This window comes from Cnephaeus nilssonii, assembly GCF_951640355.1.
Source record: "Cnephaeus nilssonii genome assembly, chromosome: 2".
NCBI lineage: Eukaryota > Metazoa > Chordata > Mammalia > Chiroptera > Vespertilionidae > Cnephaeus > Cnephaeus nilssonii.
The window spans coordinates 33,497,472-33,516,434 of NC_137073.1; the positions used below are offsets into that span (position 1 = coordinate 33,497,472).

At 56.7% G+C, this 18,963-nt stretch overlaps 1 protein-coding gene across 3 annotated transcripts; it reads left to right on the forward strand.

Annotated features, from left to right (window-relative positions):
- The first annotated feature begins 1,986 nt into the window (after positions 1-1,986).
- On the forward strand, positions 1,987-18,908 carry STX1A (syntaxin 1A). Of its 3 annotated transcripts, none has more exons than XR_013813938.1 (10): positions 1,987-2,063; positions 10,123-10,200; positions 10,542-10,641; positions 13,231-13,305; positions 14,030-14,103; positions 14,201-14,309; positions 14,425-14,498; positions 15,280-15,417; positions 16,829-17,022; positions 17,299-18,906. XR_013813938.1 is itself a non-coding variant. In XM_079780080.1 (10 exons), exons 1-10 carry the CDS (start codon positions 2,034-2,036, stop codon positions 17,374-17,376), a joined length of 867 nt encoding a protein of 288 aa, XP_079636206.1. In that variant the 5' UTR covers positions 1,987-2,033; the 3' UTR covers positions 17,377-18,908. The 3 variants fall into 3 exon arrangements, 2 of the variants coding, with proteins under 2 accessions (XP_079636206.1, XP_079636205.1); XM_079780080.1 differs by having other exon boundaries at positions 16,912-17,022; positions 17,299-18,908; XM_079780079.1 differs by lacking the exon at positions 17,299-18,906 and having other exon boundaries at positions 16,829-17,119.
- Positions 18,909-18,963: the final 55 nt, after the last annotated feature.

Below are 18,963 nucleotides of genomic sequence, written 5' to 3' on the forward strand. Positions count from 1 at the left end.
ATCTAGAACAATCGGCACATAGTAAATGCTCACTTAGTACCTTTTTATTAAAGGAATGAATGTCTGACTCTTGATTGCCTTCTCCTTGTCTGCAGGATACAATTTAACATTCAAGGCCTCCCTCACTCACCTCTTACCCACACTGACTCTTATACCTACCCCAGTGTCTGGGCACACTCCTTCCTCTACCCAGGAAGCCTGTGCCCCACTCCCCAGCCCACCTTCACCCCCGCTGCAATCCCACTCCTCCCACACCAGCTCAGACATCACCACCTCTGGAAAACCACCCTGGATCTCTCACATATTGAAGCCATGTCAGTCTCTCCCACCACACTAGGGGCACCTTACCTGCAGAAGAGTGGCCCCAGAGCATGGTTTCCAAGGTAACATTTGATGAATGAATAAATGATTGCATGAGAATAAGACATATCAGAAAGGCAGAGTTTAAGTTGAAGGGCACATGTTCATTCTTTATTCATTTTCCATGTTATCATTGAATACATTTCAGTGAGTGATGCTTGGCTTGACACCTGGGCTCTCCGAGGGCAGGAGCTGTCTCCCCTTCTTGCCCTCTCCCCACATGGCCAGACATGACTCTGGGGTGCACCTGTAATTATGCTGCAAATAGGAAAGCGCTCTGAAGCCAGGAAGCACCTGCCCTGCCATTTGTTCCCTGTAATCCTGATCACATCCCTCTAGCAGCTGAGTCCTGGTTTTGCCTCTGTCTCATGGGTACCGCCAAAAAAAGGGTGGGGCACCACCAATGCTTGTTCTGTGGGACGTTCAAGGTCTGGACAACTGGAAGGGGTGTGGCCGTCTCTCACGCCAGGCCACATCTGAGCTACTTTTGGGCCAGATTTTCCAGAGATGGCTGGAACCGTGTCTTTAGCCTGTCTGCCAGCTAGCTAACCTGTACCCACAGTCTGGGACAAGTGCCAGATCCTGACACGTTGGGCCGCAGGGGGCTGGCCCGGCTCCAGAGCAACACCTTGGCAGCCCTGGGAAAGGGAAGGGGGTATGCTTGGCTTGAGGTCAAGAGGGTATGGGCCAGGGCACAGAGGGGACAGCTGGTGTGTGTGTGTGTGTGTGTGTGTGTGTGTGTGTGTGTGTGTGTGTGTGTGTGACTGCAGTCTCAACAAGATGCTGGCAGAGACCAGAAAAGGAGCATCTGCTCTGACTAGCGCCCCCCAACCCCCCACCATACACACACAGTATTGTTGAGATCTTCCCATTAGTGCCACAGGGACCTGGGTCCCAGCTTCTATATAGGAAAGAGGATCTCAGGCTTGGGGCTGGGGCTCAAGGTTGGGGATACAGGGGTGGGGGAAAGTGAGGGAGTATAACTTAGATCTCCCTTCCCCAAAGATAGAAGGGTTCCTGTATCCTGCTGGGAGTGGAAACTAAAGGAAAGGGGATGGTCATCCAGCATCAGACCCGTGCACTGAGAAATTCTGGGGAAAGAGGGGGTCAGAGCCTGAGTCTATGTGAGAGGATGAGGAAAAAAGTGAAGGGCAGGGGCTCGGAGGCTGGAACTCTGGAGGAGGTTTTTTGGAGGGGTTGCTGGAGGGTCCGAGCAATGAAATCAAGGGAGTGGGGGGTTCCAAGCTCCAGCAAATCCCAAGGGATGGGAGGGACTGTGGAGGTAAAGATCTATGAGGGTCCAGAACGAGGCTGAGAGGCTGAGTCAAAAGAGGGTTGGGACGAGGGAGGGTTGGGACAAGGGAGGGAGCAGCGGCTGTGGGGCCTGATCCGGGCAGGAATTGCGCATCATGAACGCTGGAAGACGAGGTCCCAGGGCCAGGACCCAACAAAGGACCCAGTCAGGGGTGTGGACAAGGAGCTGCGCTTCTAGATCCTGAGCTGGGCTGAGACCTGGCGGGGCGGGGCGCACGCTGGGCGGGGCCGGGCTGGGGGCTGGGCCGGGGTCCCGGGGGCCGGGGCGGGGCCGGGCTGGTGCTGCGCAGCCGCAGGGCGGCCGCCGCGCATGCGGGGCTCTCTAGGCTGCAGCCGGCGCCGCAGCCACTCCCGGGAGCATGAAGGACCGAACCCAGGAGCTCCGCACGGTGAGTCCGGCCCCCGCGCGCCGCCGCTCGCCGCTCGTCTGCGCGGGGCCGCTCCTCGCCCGGCTCCGGTGGTCACCGGGCAGCAGCCCCTGCGCCCTCGACCTGGACCGGAGAGAGCGTGGTGGAGCCGGGAACCCCGGCCCCCCAACGGATCCCACCCCTCCGACCCACTCGGGGTCACGGCCGGCGTGAGCTCGGTCCCGCTGGCCCGCGGGCTGGAGGCTGGAGTCCAGGGTCCTAGATAAACTTTTGGGCGCCTCCTGGTTTGGGGTGGTGGTCGGAGGGGTAGTCATCGGATGTGGAAGGCAGGACAGAAGCCTGACCTCTCGCCCGGCCCGCGGGCAAGTCCGGGCTCTGCCCCCGCACGGTGCCTGGCTGCCGGCCCCCCGGTCCCCGCTCCGGTGTAGACACACGCCTGCACCGCGGCGGGAAGGGGCGCGGAGTGGCCCACCGCCTCGGGCCCCGCTCCGGGCTGTGCTGTGGGACCGGCGGTCGGGTGGGGCCGGGCTCGGTGACGGACTCTACTCGCGGGCCTCCTCGCCTCCCCCATCACCTCCCAGCACCTCCCAGCACCTCCCTTCACCTCCCTTCACCTGTAGCTCCCATCACTTGTGGCTCCCCACCCGTTCGTGATTGGGATCAGACCCGCCCCCGGTCCACCTTCATGGCTTCGGGGCAGCCCGCCACAACATTTCCAGACCCTTCCGGGGTTCTCTGGTCAGATTCAGACCTGAACCTGTTTTCCACCTGTGTCTCAGAAACCCTCGGGGTGTGTCTCCCGGGGCGGGGTTTAGGGGGAGTCGTGGGGTGCGCCAAGGTTCTGAGTTAGAGCCCACCCTCTCCCAGACCTAATAGCGACCCCTGCCGCCTGCTCCTCTACAACCCCGCTCCCTCCCCAGGCTTCTGCCTTTCAGCTAGAGGTTTGCGCCTCTGCCCTTAGGGATGGCAAGACCGCAGGACTGGGGGGGGGGGGGGGGGGGGGGAGAGGGGGGAGCGGGGGGGGGGGAAGTGAAGGAAAATGAAGCCTGCCTGTAGCCCTAGACCAAGTTGAGTTGTGTCTGGTCCCCTGTCTGACAGCCCTGCTGCTAGGCCCTGTCCACTGTCCTCTGGGGGAGCCTTAGTTCAGTGGCTCTCCAGAACCCCACTCCTGCTGCCCACCTTGAAACCAGAGACCTAGGTGCCCTCATATGGAAAGTTTCAAGTGTCCTTTGGGTTTGTCCTCACTGCCCAGAGGTTCCCTGTGTGTGTTTGTGCCTGGGTCTCCCCTCTATACTAGTCCCCCAGGCAGCCTGGGACTGGGACCTGTACATTCCTGCCTTCATTTCCCCCTTGCTCTGGCTGCCAGCCCCCTGCCCTACCAATTCCTGGCTGAGTGCCCAGCCCCCAGGGTAAACCCCAGGAGGTTTCAAAGGAAGAAGATGGTCCCTCATGTCCTGTGTGTTGTCTAAACACTTCCCTGCCAGCCCATGCGGTTGCCCTTACGTTTCCTGTGCTGCGTAGAGTCAGGAAGAGTGATCTTTGCATTGAATGGTCTTATGATGCTTCTGCTGATGTTTGGGCGCCTGGTGGGTCAGATAAGAGTACACGTGGCCACCAATGGTCAGAGGGAACACGGTCCTCCACATTTGATAGGACCTCTGGTTCATCAGCCTTTATCCCCTCTGCTGAAGGGGAAACTGAGGCACAGGAGATCAGGTGGCTTACCTCATAGGTCAAGAGGGATGGTAGGAAGGGGCTTTGCCTAGTCTTGAAGACAGGCAGACTTAGGCCTGGTTGGGACTGGGTGACCCCCAGGAGAGCTTGAGTTGTAGAGAGCTCAAGCCCAGGTCTGTGTCTCTGTGACCCCTCTCCTTCCCCACCCCACAGTAGCCCAGGTGGGCCCTTCAATGGTAAGACCTGGTTTCTCTGTGAATCAACTGAGGCTTCCTCTACCAACCCCAGCCCTCCGGTATTCTGAGCCCGCGGATGCTGCCATGCTTATGCTGGGAGGCGTGCCCATTAGGGGTTTCTAGCAGCCTTGATGGGGTGCTGGCAGGAAGCCACAATGGTGGAGTGGAACAGTTGGGGGCTGCCATTCCCACAAGTTTCCCTTTGAGCCTCAAGGTCCCATCTATGAAGTGGAGATAGGAAAACCTAGAACCCAGATTCTTAGGGCAAGAGGAGTGGCTCCTCAAGTCCCCTGAGCCTGACTCCATATTTGGGGGAGACTTGCAGGGGTCAGAATTGTCAGATCAGAATCCCCAGGAACCACGAGGCCAGTGCTTCCCATCCAGGCGTTCCCCAGCTGCTCCAGTGCGTTGGACAGAGGTGGTACTTGGGATAACAACTTCCACCCCCTCAGCCCTTCTTCCTCCCACTCCCCCACTCAATGCCACCACATTTGGAAGGAAGGCCTGCAAAGGGAGCTTGTTTATAAACGTCACACTTCATAAAGGAGCTGGCACGTTTCCTTGGCACTCTGCAGGCCAGGTTCGGCCCTCCAGCCTTCTCCGGTCTCCTCCTCTCATACGGAAAGTGAAGGGATCTTCAGGGTCAGTGTGAGGGCTCAACACCGTAGGCAGCCCTCAGAGAGCAGAAGGGCAACCGGAGGCTTAAAAGGGGCAAACACAAGCCCAGAGTCCTACAGCCTGGGGGACTTTTGAGGCAAAGGTGTCTCAGGCAGCCCTGCCTGGCATGCAGCTGCCTCCTTTCCCCAATTCGGAAGTCTCCCTGGTTTCCTTTCTGAGAACTTCTTGGAGCCGATCCATCCCTCCCTGGACCCAAACACTGTTTATCTACATGCTGGGCTGTGTGGGACACAAGGGACCTGCTGTAGGAGCCGGAGAACAGAGGGAGGAGGGAGAGTTGGGCTGGCAGACCTGGGAAGAAACCTTCATGGAAGAAGAGGACTTGGGATGACTCAGGAGGAGGAGTTTGGTTTGAATGGGGGGAGAAAGGTGGCCCCAAAGGAGGGACCAGACAGTGAGGAAACGCAGAGGTGGGAATGCCCATCCAAGAGAGAATGGTGGGTCGTCATGACACCTGGTCTGGAGTGGGCCCAGCCCACTGGAGCAGCTGGGAAGCCCTGGATGGGAAGCCCAGTGTCCCCCTTTGCCCACCAGTTTCCCTTTTCTCTCTCACTGGTGGGAAGAGACTGGGGGTCCTAGAGCAACAACAGGCAGGTTTGTACAGGCCCAGGGGAACGTCTCCCTCCCTCTCTCCAATTACCTCCTTGGGGTTTCCCAAAAGAAGCAATGTATTTGAGCACATTTTCATCTGGGATGCAGCTGAGATGTTCTTTTTTTAAAAAAATATATTTTATTGATTTTTTACAGAGGAAGAGAGAGGGATAGAGAGTTAGAAACATCGATGAGAGAGAAACATCAAATCAGCTGCCTCTTGCACACCCCCCACTGGGGATGTGCCCGCAACCAAGGTACATGCCCTTGACCAGAATCGAACCTGGGACCCTTGAGTCCGCAGGCCGACACTCTATCCACTGAGCCAAACCGGTCTCAGCTGAGATGTTCTTTAGGGACTATCTAGTCCATCCTCATATCTTACAAATGGGAAAACAGTTCCAGAAAGGGCCAGGGGTTTACCCAAGGTCACACAGTATCTAAGGGCAGAGCCCAGCCCCTGTCCATTGCCTGAAACTGCCTGAGCTCCTCTAAGGCCCCGTTAAGAGAAGGGATCTGATAGAGGAGGGATTACACAGGATGGGGAGAGGGCCCAGGGATCAGACTGGAGAGCCCTCTTTCCTGGAGACTCAGCTTGGCCTCTCACACAGGGGACTGGGCTCTGGACCTCTCTCCTGTAGTGATCCTGACTTTGATTAGTCATTAAAAGGAAGAAGGGGAAAAAATAGCCGTGAGGCAGACAACAGCAACTCCTACTCAGTAGGAATGAATCAACCCTGCCGGCTGGCCTGCCGCCATCCCTGGGGACTGGCCTGCAGGCGCCTCTTGGAGGAATCAAAGGCTTGTTTCCTGGAATCCTGGAGCCTCTGCCAGGTGAGACCACCGGGGCTGCCTGGCCTCCACTAGGGGAAGCTTAGGGCGTCCTGCCAGTGGTTCCAGCGGTGTCTTCTCATGCTGTGATGGGGGCAGTGCCCGCTCCCACCCCGCCCGGTATTTATTCCTGGTTGCTCAGGCTGGAGGTGGTGAGGCTGGAGCTGAGACAGCCACCTGTCAGAAAGGAGTGAGACCAGACCGACAGTTCTCAATCCTGAGTGGCCTCCCCAGCCCCAGCCCCACCCCCATAAATTCTGACCTGAACTCTCTGGGGTAGGACCCTGAAAGTTGTTGTTTTTTCAAATCCCGCCGAGGGATGCTGGTGCTGGACCAGGGTTCAGAACCACTGAAAGATGAACAGAAAGCACCAGGACAAATCGGATGTTAGTTGGATGTGAGAGGAGGAGGAAGTGTAGATGTTTCCCAGTTTCTGACTTGAGGAGCCTTTGGGAACAGGAGTTCTAAGCCGCGAGTTTCAGAGGAGGAAGTTTGGGAGAAAGGCGGAGCCTAGTGTTGGGCAGGTGGCAGGCTGGATGCCCACATGATGTCTGGGTGGGTTGATCCCGAGGACGTTTGAACCTTCAGGCTTGTAATTGCCCCATGGCTCTAGCTGCCAGTTCCATGCAGAAACCTCCCAAGTCCCCCGTCCCAACCCAGCCCTCTTTGCAGAGCTGTGGCTGCCACTCAGAGAGGGTTGGTGGATTCCCAAGGGAGTTGAGGCCCTGATCATCCAACAAATATCTAGATACCCACTTTATGTATGTGTATGGTATTCACTCTGGTCAGCCCGGGACACTAGGAAGATGGCGTGCCAGCCTAGTTCCTAGTTCCTTTTGGTCACGAGTATGTGTCTGTATTGGGGGCAGGGAGGTAGGGGTGCTGGCATCCTACATCCTTGTCATTTATTCAATGTCCAGTGAGACCTGATGAAGGGTCTGCGTTAATCTGGAGGACATTTCTAAGAAAGGTGCTACAGGGCTCTGGCCCAGATGTGGATGAGGTTGCAGGGGGCAACAGACTCACAAACCACATGGATCAGAACAAATGGAGAAATGAAATAAAAAAGTTCCTTTACTTGAGGCCTTTCTTGGCAGGAAGTGCTATAGGATCACTTATGTGATCTATGGCTGCATTAACAGAGGTAGAATATGTAGAAAGAGGGAGGGGATGGGCTAGTACTTGGACACTGCTCAGACCACAATCAGCATAGGTTCAGTTTGCATCCTGTACTACAGGGGAAGACAGAGGTCAGACTGAACAAGTCAGGGGCAGGAGCTACAATTTAGGGCCCCTGAGAAAGACCTGAAGGGGAGAGAGTGGTGAACTTGAGGGGAAAAACCCAAGTAGAATATGGATGCTGCCTTCAGATTTCTGGCAGGGTCAGCTGAGGGAGAGGGCACCAAAAAGTTCTTTATGGCCTGGGTCCAAAACACAGGAAAGGGAAGGACTTCCTAACAATTGGGGCTGCCCAAGATGGGCAGAGCTGCCTGGGGCAGCTTATGCGCTCACCATCACAGGAAGTGTGCAAGCTGAGGCTGGAAGCTGGGGCTACAGGGACTTTTCAGATCCCTTAAGGCCTGATAGTCTGTGGCTCTGGCTCCAGTAGGAATGTGAATAGGGTATGGGGAACCAGAGGAGCAAGATACTCACCGAAGGGAGCTGGGAAGGCTTCTGGAAGGAGGTGGCATCTAAGGATGAGGAGAATGTCAGGGTCATGGAATCAGCATCCCAGGCAGAGGGAACTGCATGGGAAAGCAGGGAGGACACAGGGTGGATTGTAGAGGTAGGGAGCTTGTTATAGGTGGCGTGTGCTGGGGTCAGATTTCAGTGAGGTGAAGAGGAGGGTGAGGGTGAGGGTGAAAAGTCCTAAGGAAGTAGGACTTAGTAAGGAAGGGTCCCCTTGGAGCCCCGTTTGGTTTGACCAAAGCTGCAAGGTCAGGCTTTAAACCTTCCAGTTTGTCTTTGGGTTCAATCTGAATGCCCCAACCTGGATGCCCCAGTCAGACCCTAGCCCAGGGTGTGCCATTCCCCAGCCCTACCCTCACAGACGGAGAGCCTAGAGGAGGGCTCTCCTGCCAGCCTCCTTTTGTTGGGGGAACTACCCAAGTCCAGCCTTCAGTCTCCTGGGGAGGCTGTGGAGGTAGCAGGTCAGACTGGCTGGACATCTGAAGAAGATATGAGACCCGGAGAGGGGCACGAGACCAATTCCTAGGGGTCTCGGGCAATGACTCCCATCTCTAGTGACTCAGGTGCCCTTGTCTTTAGCTCTAGCTGGTCACTGCTCTTCCTGGGAAGGGAGCTGGAAAATTCTCCTTCTGCCTCTTTGAGTCCATCCCTGTCCTTCTTTGGGCACCAGAAGAACAGAGAGGGCAGGGCGCTGAATGGCTGGACTCCTAGGGTCACTTGCCAACCTGGCAAGCTGCCCAGGAAGGGGAACTGGGCTCTTCCAGGCTGCACTCTGCCTCAGTTTTCCTAGGGACTGCTCCTCTGGCTCAACTCCTGGGGGTGGGGTGGGGTGGGGGGGCCTGAAAGTGTGGAAATGGCTCCTAGGTTCCCTGTGTCTATGGGTGGGCTTGGTGGGGGAAGGGGGGCCACCTGGTAGCAGCTGCAGGCACTTGTGTGAGCCAGGATTTATTTTAGCTGCTGGGGGAGGAGGTGTGATCTCTTGATGAGAGGGGCCCCTCCAAGCTGTCTCCATAAATCGCCTCGCCAAGCCCCATTTTGGTGGGTAGTGGGACCCCGAGAGCTCCAAGGGCACAGCCCTTCACAACATGCTGCACTTCCCCATCCTTCCTCAGCCCGCCCGCCCTGCAGGCAGGTGTCTCTGTCCCCATTTTGTAGAGAAGAGATAGACCCACAGGGTAAGTCCCTCTGTTTCCCTATCCCTTGACCTCTGCCTGCCTCTATCCTGGGCCCTGATGTAAGAGTGTGGAGGTGAGGGCCAGTGCCTAGCCAGCTAGTGCCTCCTCCCCTTGGGGCACTGAGAAATGAAGAGGCGTGACAGAGCCTGAGAACCCCAGTCCCATGGGTGACAGTCCTGCCCTGGGTATCCTGGCCTTGGCTGTGGAGAGTGGGCTGACCATGGCCGAGTCAAGGTATGGGGTGGACAGTAATGAGTGTGGCCAGAATGCTGGGAAGTCACAGGTATAATTATCCCCACCCCGTGATGAGGGTGGCTTTTGTACATCTGCTCCTAAGGCTAGCCCCAGCCAAGTAACATGACTGGCCTCTTGTACCTGTTGGACCCAGCTCTGGTCAAGGTCCCATGTCAAGACTGATCAGGAGAGAAAGGATCCTGAGAGGACCGAGTGGGTAAAGCAGCATGGCAGAGCCCCGTACAAAGGAGTCTCTCTCAGGCTTGTCTGGGGTGCTGTGGGGGTGGCCTCGTGTGGGTCTGAACCATCCAGCCTTTTGGGAGGGAGGCGATGACATGCCCAGGCCTGGAACAGCCCAGGCCTCCCCTTCCAGAGCCCTTGGGGGAAAGAGAGCTTGGAACCTTCTAGCCAGAAGAGTAGACAGCGCTGGCTTCCAGGTGGTCTGTCTCAGGCAAGGATTTATTTTAGCTGCTGGGGGAAGAGGTGTGATCTCTTGATGAGAGGGGCCCCTCCACGCTGTCTCCATAAATCTCCTAGCCAAGCCCCACTTGGGGCCAGTTGGGGCTCCGTGGCCTGGAGACCAATCCCTGAGGTTTTCTTGCCCAGCTGATGGCAGGGCCTCCTGAGCAGCACCCTAGAGTGAGGGAGGTTCTGGGAGGACCCCAGTCCTGTGGGGAAGGGGAGGCAGCTGGGCAGGAGGAGTCCCTGGCCTGGAGGTGGAGACTTGGCCCTGTTTCCAACGTGACAGGCAAGGCCCCTCTCCTCATGCTGGGTCACCAGGGATCTGTCAGGTCTCCCCGGGCTGGAGCTGAGGGCACAGCCAGGGCTTATCCTTGCCAAGAGGGCAGAGGGGCATGGTTGGGCCCTGGACCTACAACCTGCAAGCCTGCTATACATGGATGTCAGGCAGTTTGGGTCCCAGGTCCAGTGGTCTCACTACAGGTATGCTCCTGTGTACCCACCCCCGTGCAGGCCAAGGACAGCGATGATGACGATGATGTCACTGTCACTGTGGACCGAGACCGCTTCATGGATGAGTTCTTCGAACAGGTGGGAGCCAGCACACCAGTCTCTCCCCATACACTGGCAGGCCTTGGGTGACCACATCTCAACTCGGAGCCAGGCCTTGCACTTACACACCTGATCCTGGCTCAGCAGCCCTTGGCACCAATTAATGAACCTATTTTGAGAGTGAATAGACTGAAGCTCAGAGGGGAGCAAAGTTTAGGATTGGACCACTCCTCCTCACCCCAATCTAGAAGGAACTTGGAGCAGCCAGCCCCTAAGGTGCCTGGCCCTAAGCCTGACTTCTGGCCCCGCTCTGGACAAGCCCTAGGCCCAAGAGGCCCCGTCTGTGGATTTTCTCCTGACCACCTGGCTTTGATCTACAGGTAGAGGAGATCCGAGGCTTCATTGACAAGATCTCCGAGAATGTGGAGGAGGTGAAGCGGAAGCACAGTGCCATCCTGGCCTCCCCCAACCCTGATGAGAGTGAGTGTATAGGTGTGAGGGGTGGGTTTCAGGCCCCGTAGGCCTCTCCAGGAAGGTGCTGCTGCCTGGCCAGGTTTGGGAGGGCTCTGTGAGAACCTCAGGAAACAGCTGTCCCAGGCCCAGGATGGAGGGAGGCAGGGGTCAGTGCCTAGTTTTCTACGCTGGACCCAGGTCTCCCACAAAGACTTGTGTGGTGGGAGGGGTGGCCCTCCTGAGACCTGGGTGGGTCAGGCAGCCAGCCTGCCCTCCCTGGGTAAACTGGCTTTTTTTCTAAGGCCCTGGGCTGGCTGCAGTCCTGGGTCCGGGAGGAAGGCAAGGAGGGGGAGCTTACCCTCATGAATAGGAGGCCTCTCAGCCTCGCCCCTCCCTTTTCCTTGCCTCCCTGGGGAGCAGATGGCAGCTCTGAAGCAGCAACGCTGTAGGAGGGCAAGCTGGCCAAGCAGGCAGAGCTTCCGGAAAGAGCTGGCAGCCTTGACATCTGGCCATTGGTACCCTGGAGCCAGGCATTCTCAGGACTCCAGGAAGTCACTTCTGTCCCTCTGCACAGGGAGCCTGTGTGTGTGTGCATTCTGCTCTGTCCCCAGACAGGTCCCCCTGACCCAGCTGTCACTATCTGTTGAGGTGTTGATTACTGCACTATATGTGCCAGGCTGACAACATGCAGGCCGGAGAGGCCCTTCCCCGGAGGGAGCGCTCCCTCGGCCCCCGGGGCAGTGACAGGGGCCAGGCACACAGCCTGCCACCAGGCACTTGGGCTTGCTTTCAGTTTCATCCCCAGCACCGCCTCCCTGTTCAGGTCCCCTCACCACAGACACCCTGTTACCCAGAAAAAAATCTCTTCGTAGCCCCCAAGTGTGCTTGAACCCAAGGCCAATGCCACATCAACCAAACACAGTGCCAAGCCCTTGGAAAGAAAAATAAGTGAACTGGGAGCCTGGTGACTGTCCCAGAAAGGGGTACCAAGGAGAGGGGAACCACCCAAAACAGGGCATATCTCCAGTGCAGTCCCCTCTCCCCAGAGGCTGGTCTGGGACAGCAGCATGTGACATGGTTTGTCTATGTCCCCGTGTGTATGTGGGTCAGTATGTGTCAGTGGTGGGTCACTGCTGGTGAGAAGGGGGCTGATTATGGGGCAGGAACTATAAATAGCTGGAGATTTGGCCTCTCACCTGCTGGAAGGTGGGGTGCCCAGGTGGGGTGATGAGCTGCCTAGCTCCTTCCCGGCCTCCCTTGTGCTCTTCAGCATTTCTCCCCATGTCGGTCGGCAGCAACCAGTTCAGAATTGTCACCTGTGAGCTGAGCAGTCAGGAGGTCGCTGACGTGGGCTGAGTAAAGTGAAGGGTTCTAAGGCAAAGGCGAGGAGAGTGGAGGAGGAGTCACGAGAAAAGATAGGGGTGAGTGGGGGGGCGCTTTCCTGGGCTGAGGCTGGCTCTGCCTCCTCTGGGAGCTGCTATCTGGACTGGGCTATTTTGGGTCTGAGCTAAAAAGGCTGAGACGTTAGAGCAGCTGGTAACCAAGTTTTCCTTTGTTCAAGGGAGAGACTCCCTCCTCCGCTCCTTAAAGCCCCCCACTCCACCTCACTCCTATTCCACTTGGGAGTGGCCTCACCTGACCCTCCACTGTAAACGCCCCTCCCTAACCCCCTATAGAAGAAGCCCCAGCCCTGGAGGCAAGCAGAGGGTAGATGGAAAAGTTGCAGCCAGGAGCTCAGTTATGGTTTCTCTGGGACTAGAGGCTGCCCTGAGGCTGGGGTGCTGTCAGGACCCATTGTTCCACCCAGCAGCCATCTTGTCCCCCTTTTGCCACCAACACCTCGCAGGGAATGAGAGGCAAGTTGGGCACCCTCCTGGCTTCCACCAGTTTTAGGGGGATGATTCCATTTGGAACAAGGGCCAGAAACACCAGCTACCGACCTTCTTCAACTTCACCCTCTCATAGGCCCTGCTGCCTGCTACCTCCGGAGCCAACTATGCTCCAGGGGGCCCACCTCTTTGAAGCTCTACCCCACCCAGGCCAGGTGCCTCCTGCCCCTATCCACCCCCTGGCACTCAGCAGTTGGCCTCCACTGAGCTCAGCACCTGGGGAGGGGCGCTTTGTGAATAGAACAAGGTTTGTCCCGCTCAGGATGCTTGATGTAGGGGCTGGCTTCTGCCTCCCTGGTCCCTGGCCCGTCAGCCCTCTGGCTGGATGCTTGCCCCCTAGCCACCAGGTAATGCCAGGTGAGTTCACACCCCCCACTTCGACTCAGGCAAGTATCAAGTAAGTGCTCCCCAGTGCCAACTCCAGCATCACCAGCTGCTCCACGATTATTTCTGCCTTAAATTTAGACCCATCTGTTATCTGCAGGGGGTGGGGGAGCCAGTGAAAGAAGAAGGGAGGCTCCTTGGAAAGCAGCATGAGAGGGGGTGAGGCTGCAGCTGGTGTGGTCCTGGCCCATGATTGGAGGGGCAGGCAGAACCTTAGTCAAGGAAGAAGGAAGACCCAGGTCTGTCCAGAGCCCCCTCCACGGGCCCCTTGAGTAGGAGGCTGGGCCTGAACATTGGCATGGGGGAACCCAGGGTGTCTACCCCCACCCTTCTACCTCCCCAGAGACGAAGGAGGAGCTGGAGGAACTCATGTCCGACATAAAGAAGACAGCAAACAAAGTGCGCTCCAAGTTGAAGAGTGAGTCTGGGCTCCAGCCTTGTCTAAGGTGGGGGGCATTCCAAGCCTGCTTCCTCCACGCAGCCCATGGGGTTTCATCAACTGTGAGGGGGTACATTGGGTCTTGCTTTCCTTTATGAGGCTACTATCATGTGCCACTCACTCAACAGCTATCTTGTTGGCCTGATTGTGCCAGGCTCTGGGCTGGCCCTTGGCTTCGTCCAGGAAGTGCTCCACTCTGGGCCTTGTCCCCCACTTCACCTAAAGAGGATTAGAGGAGTAGCTAGCACTGCCTAGTTCCACACAGAGCCTCCATGTGGTTGTATGAGCATAGAAGTGCATGCCTGGAATGCACAGGCCCAGGGACTGTGTACCCTGCAGGGGGCGACCACCTGACCCTTTCCACTCGGGACATGGCCCCATGTTGGGTGTACAGCCTTCCTGAGCAGGAGAGAGACAGCATGGGCCTGCGCACTGGGCCTAACATATAGTAGGTGCTCACACTGAGAGGAGTGTGAGTGCATATGTGCACACACCTACACATGCATCATGCCTAGAAGGGTCCTGGCTGGCTCCTCCTCCATTGATGCCTGGCCCTCCTTTTTCCTCTGGTTCCCATGTGATCCCATTTACGGGCCACACAAGTCCGCCCAGGGGAGTTCCTAAGCCAGATCCTCAGTGTGTGGGTTGGGGGGTCAGTGGTGAATGGGGCAGATTATGGCTCAGCAGCCATCTGTTCCTCCAGGCATCGAGCAGAGCATCGAGCAGGAGGAAGGCCTGAACCGCTCATCTGCTGACCTGAGGATCCGGAAGACACAGGTGGGGGCTGGACCTCTTGAGTGGGCAGCTGGCCTCTGAGACTCTTGGGCCATGTGGGGCTGGGCCTGACACCTGTACCCCTATCTCGGACCCCTAGCACTCCACGTTGTCCCGGAAGTTTGTGGAAGTCATGTCTGAGTACAATGCGACACAGTGTGACTACAGGGAGCGGTGCAAAGGCCGGATACAGAGGCAGCTGGAGATCAGTAAGCGGAGGGGGTGGGGCTAGGGCTGAGAGGTGGGGCCAAGACTGAGGTGCAGAGCAAGGCTGCTCCTGAACTCCCTGGGTTGGGCTGCACTCATTGTGACCCCTGCTTGCAGCTGGCCGTACCACGACCAGTGACGAACTAGAGGACATGCTGGAGAGTGGGAATCCGGCCATCTTTGCCTCTGGGGTAAGTGTGGACCCCACCCTTCCCACAGGGACTCCTCCTTACCAGGACCCTGGAGTGCTTGGTATGGGCAGTATTTGGACATAGCCACTTTGTGAGACAGTTTTTAGAGAAAGACAAGCCCCAGGGAGGGGCAGAGACAGGTCGAGGTCATATAAATGTTGGTGGCAAAGGTCTGGTTCCTCTCAGTTGGATCCACTTCCGTGCTCCCCTGACCATTTCACACCAGCTTGGGCCTCCTTCCACCATCCTCGGGACCTTTTTTCCCTCTCGGAGGACACGGTGCCTGTAGCCATCTCTAAGTTCAGGTGAAGCTCGGTTCTCTGCTGAGCAGAGGACTTCCTGAAGGAATTAGTTACAAGTGAGGAGTTTCGGAGTTTGGGTTTTAGGAGAAAGTGGGGGACAGCTACATTCAGTGCAGGAGGAACAGGAGGAAAGGGAACAGGAGAAAGGCAGTTTAAGGTCTAGGTCTATGGGGCAGTCATCTTGGGCTCTATACAACACTGGTGATAAGAACTATCACTTAGCAGTTACTATGCACAAGCACAGGTAGGGAGTGTTAATAGCCCCATGGTACAGGTCGGAAATAGGGTCTCATAACAGCTAGTAAGAGCTGAGTAGAAAGTGGGGAGAGGGCTAAAGCCTCAGACACTCCTTCCAGAACATTCTGCACAGGCCACTGCCCATCCTAGCTGCCTTTGTAGTTGGCTTCCTGCTGTTCTGGTCCCCATTCCCACCCCCTTTTGCAAGTGCCTGGGTTCCAGCTCACTGCTCCCATCCCTAGATCATCATGGACTCCAGCATCTCGAAGCAGGCCCTGAGTGAGATTGAGACACGGCACAGTGAGATCATTAAATTGGAGAACAGCATCCGTGAGCTGCACGACATGTTCATGGACATGGCCATGCTTGTGGAGAGCCAGGTGAGGGCCTGGGGCCCCACTGCCCTGCCCCCCAGCCCATGGCAGCACCCAGGTCTGCCCTAACCCCCACCCTTTCTGCCCAACACGCTGCCCTGCCTGGGAGGGACCGAATCTTCAGGTAACTAGCCACCTGCTATTGAAAATGCCTACAGGGCCTCCCTCACCTAAAGGCCCCTCTCTGCATGGCTCTGCTTGGCCCTCCAGGATCCCAAGCCCTGCATGGCACTACCCACCTTTCCCTGTCTTATCCACCAGCTGTGTGTCACGTAGGCACTGTGTATGAGCTGGAGATACAGCCGTGACCAGGACGCTGAGGCCTGCTTCCTGGAGCTGATGTTTGTGGGATGGAGGGAGCATAAGTAAATGACAACCGGAATATTCTCCATTGTGCCAAGTACTCAGATGTTAGAAGGCAGCGTGGTGATAGAGCAGTGGTTCTCAAACTTTTAAAGTGCCCACGAATCACTTGGAGGGCTTGTTTTCTTGTTTCTGTGTCAATCTCCATTCCCAGAGATTAGTAGGTCTGGGTAAGAGCCTGTCAATTTGCATTTCTAACAAGCTCAAGGGTGATGCTGATGCTGCTAGTCTAAAGGTCACACTTGGAATACCATTTTGATAGGGAAGCCACTTTGGATGGGCTGCCTAGAGAAGGCCTCTCTGAGGAGGTGGTGTTTGAGCTCTGGAGCATCCCAGAGGAAGAAGAGCTGGCCCAGGCAGAGGGACCGGCAACACCATGGTCCTGCCATATTTGAGGAGCGAAAGGAGGTCCATGCAGCTGGAGGACAGGGGCAGCTGGAGATGAACTAGACAGGGGGGCCTTGGCAGGTGAAGTCTCTTCTAGATTGGCAGGTCGTATGTATGGGAGTGTGTGACCTGAGTCAGGAAGCAGGGAGGTCATGAGGATGCTGCTGCTGCCATCCCAGTGAGAAATTATGGTGACATGGATGCCTGTGGAAGCGATGGACTTGGAGAGCTTTCAGTTGTCAGCATGCTGTTGCTGGGAATTTGGAGCAGTGTCATGGTTGGAGTGGCCTCTGCCTACTGCATGGGACCAGATTGCAGTGCCCAAGAGAGCTATGGGGCTGGGTGGGGGCGAGGGAGTGCCTTAAAGGTTGAAGACCAAATACAGAGCTGGACGAAACCGTCAGGGAGGGAATGGGGGGCCTCACTGGTCACCTGTGATCTGTGGCCACAGTCAGGCCCACCTGCACCAGGCACTAGGGTTAGGGCCCCAGTTGAGTGTTCTTTGCATGTCCCCATGCCCTTGGCTGAGACTGCATGGCCAGTTCCCTCCCTAGGATGGCTACTCTGCAGGGAGAGGCCAGAGCTACCAGGGGTGCCTGGGCTGCAGGACACAGGTGAGAAGCTGTACCCCATCCTCCTCACACTCCTTTTCTCTCTCTAATCTCAGGGCACTTTCCTAAAGTCCTGCCTCAAGCCCCCTTCTGACCCTGAGGGCGGCTCTCTGGAGCTTGGGTGCCCCTGGCCCTGCAGGGGGAGATGATTGACAGGATCGAGTACAACGTGGAGCAGTCGGTGGACTACGTGGAGAGGGCCGTGTCTGACACCAAAAAGGCTGTCAAGTACCAGAGCAAGGCGCGCCGGGTCAGTAGCCCCAGCTCTACCCAACCACGTTTCCCGCACACCCATTAGTGATCACAGATCCCTCCTCACTCTGCCTGTCCCACCTCTCAGCTCTTTCAGTGCCTGATTTTAACCATCCTCAGGCCCATTCCAGGTCATCACCTTCCCTCCATATCAGCCCCCCAGATTCTCCAACCCTCAGTCCTCTCTCCCAATAGCCCCGACCCCCTAAAAGCTCTGCCCACTTCCAGCCTCTCCCATGCCCTGAGGCCTTTCCTTCCTGCTTCTCTGGTGCAGAAGAAGATCATGATCATCATCTGCTGTGTGGTCCTGGGCATCGTCATTGCCTCTATCTTTGGAGGTATCTTTGGATAGAAACTCACCCCACCTGCCTCTCCACTCTGGATGGTCCACACTAAGGAAGCTCCTTGGCTGCTGACTCCCTTTGGCTCGGAGCCCCCTCCTTTCTTTGCCATGGGGCCCCTCCATACCCACCCTGCCCTGAGCCGTCATGTGCATGATCTTTGTAACAGTGTGTCTATACAAGAGGCAGAGGGGAGCCAGGCTGGGAAACAACCAGCGGAGTGGGGATCGGGTCAGCAAGGGACAGACTCAGGCCCTGGCCTGGCTGCCTCACCCTTCCAGGCAGAGCTGCCCAGGTAGCCATGTTCCCCCTTCCTCTGCCTTCAATAATTCCACTCTTAACCTGGGGTCTGCCCTCTCCCTGCATCAAGGCTCTCTGTACCCCAACCTTGCCTCCTGCTGCCAACCATCTATCCTGTCCTCTCCAGCTGTCCCCCCTAAGCCCAGCCCCCTGAGGGGTGGGGATCAGCTGGCCACATGGTGCTGCTTTTCAGGTTAGGGGAGGGATGGCCCTGAGAGACAGCCCAGCTCTAAGCCTCTAACAGCCAGTCACTGCCAGGGAGGCCAGGGTGTTGTGGCCAGGTAGCTTCTGGCTGTGTCAAGACCAGGCTCTCTTCCCCTACCTAGGGGCAGAGTCCAACAGGTCTTCGGCTGCCTCAACCTCCCCACATTCCTAGAGCCCCAGGAGCAACCCCCTGGGCTATGCCTGACCCCAGATAACATTCTGGAAGAGGCTGGCTGGTGCCTGGTCTCTAGCCACCCTTAGAGCCAGGGAGACAGCAGCCTGTCAGGCCAAGCCCACAGCCTGGGCCACCCATTCTCCCCAGCAGGCCTTAGCCGGGTCCTCAAGCCATTGTGTGTTGCATGTTTGGGACAGTAGTCCCCACTCTTGTGCTCTGGGAAGTCAGACGTTACTTCAGGCCTGCAGTCATGTCCTGCCCTTGCTGTTCCCCCACTGATGTGCCACATGAGTGTCAGGTGTCTTGGATGCAGTATTTAGCAGCCAGCCAGGGAGGGGTACCTCCCTCCCCACCATCTCGGGGCTTCTCAAGTCAGAAACATGCCCTCACTTCAAGACCCCTCTCTTCCTTGTTGACAGGCAAGGAGTGTGCATGCGAGTGCATGCAATAGGGGATGGGGCCATGTCCAAGCCCCACCTTTCCTCAGCTTTGCTCCTGTCCAGTGACTGTGACCACTGTCCGCGTGTTGCCTTCTTTAACGACTTCCCTCCCCTCCTTTACCCCTTCACCAAAGGTCTTGGTACAACCAGCTGCCTGTTTTGTGAAATTTTTATGTAGAATAAACATTTGTATCTGTACCGTGCCTCTGCTCTAGATTTCTTACTCTTACAATGTCATGGCCTTAGGACTTAAAGGTGAACATGTATGACAATATGGGGAAGGGGCTCAGAGGGCAAATGATCCCAGCCTCCTCCCTCAGGCCAATAGGTACTTTGAATACATTTCACCCTGTCCATCCTTCCTAAGTTTGCCTAAATTAAAGAAATCTACCTAGTCCTTTAAGTGTATAAAAGCACTCTAAAGTTCTGTTTGGACCCGTGGAATCGAGTGGTAGCTACCACCAACAAAGGAACTTAAA

Excerpts from the sequence above, each read along its gene's own strand:
- STX1A (XM_079780080.1), top strand. The coding sequence starts at position 2,034 with ATGAAGGACCGAACCCAGGAGCTCCGCACG. Across the intron at positions 2,064-10,122 it reads GAACCCAGGAGCTCCGCACG|GCCAAGGACAGCGATGATGA; the intron begins GTGAGTCCGGCC and ends ACCCCCGTGCAG. Across the intron at positions 10,201-10,541 it reads TGGATGAGTTCTTCGAACAG|GTAGAGGAGATCCGAGGCTT; the intron begins GTGGGAGCCAGC and ends TTTGATCTACAG.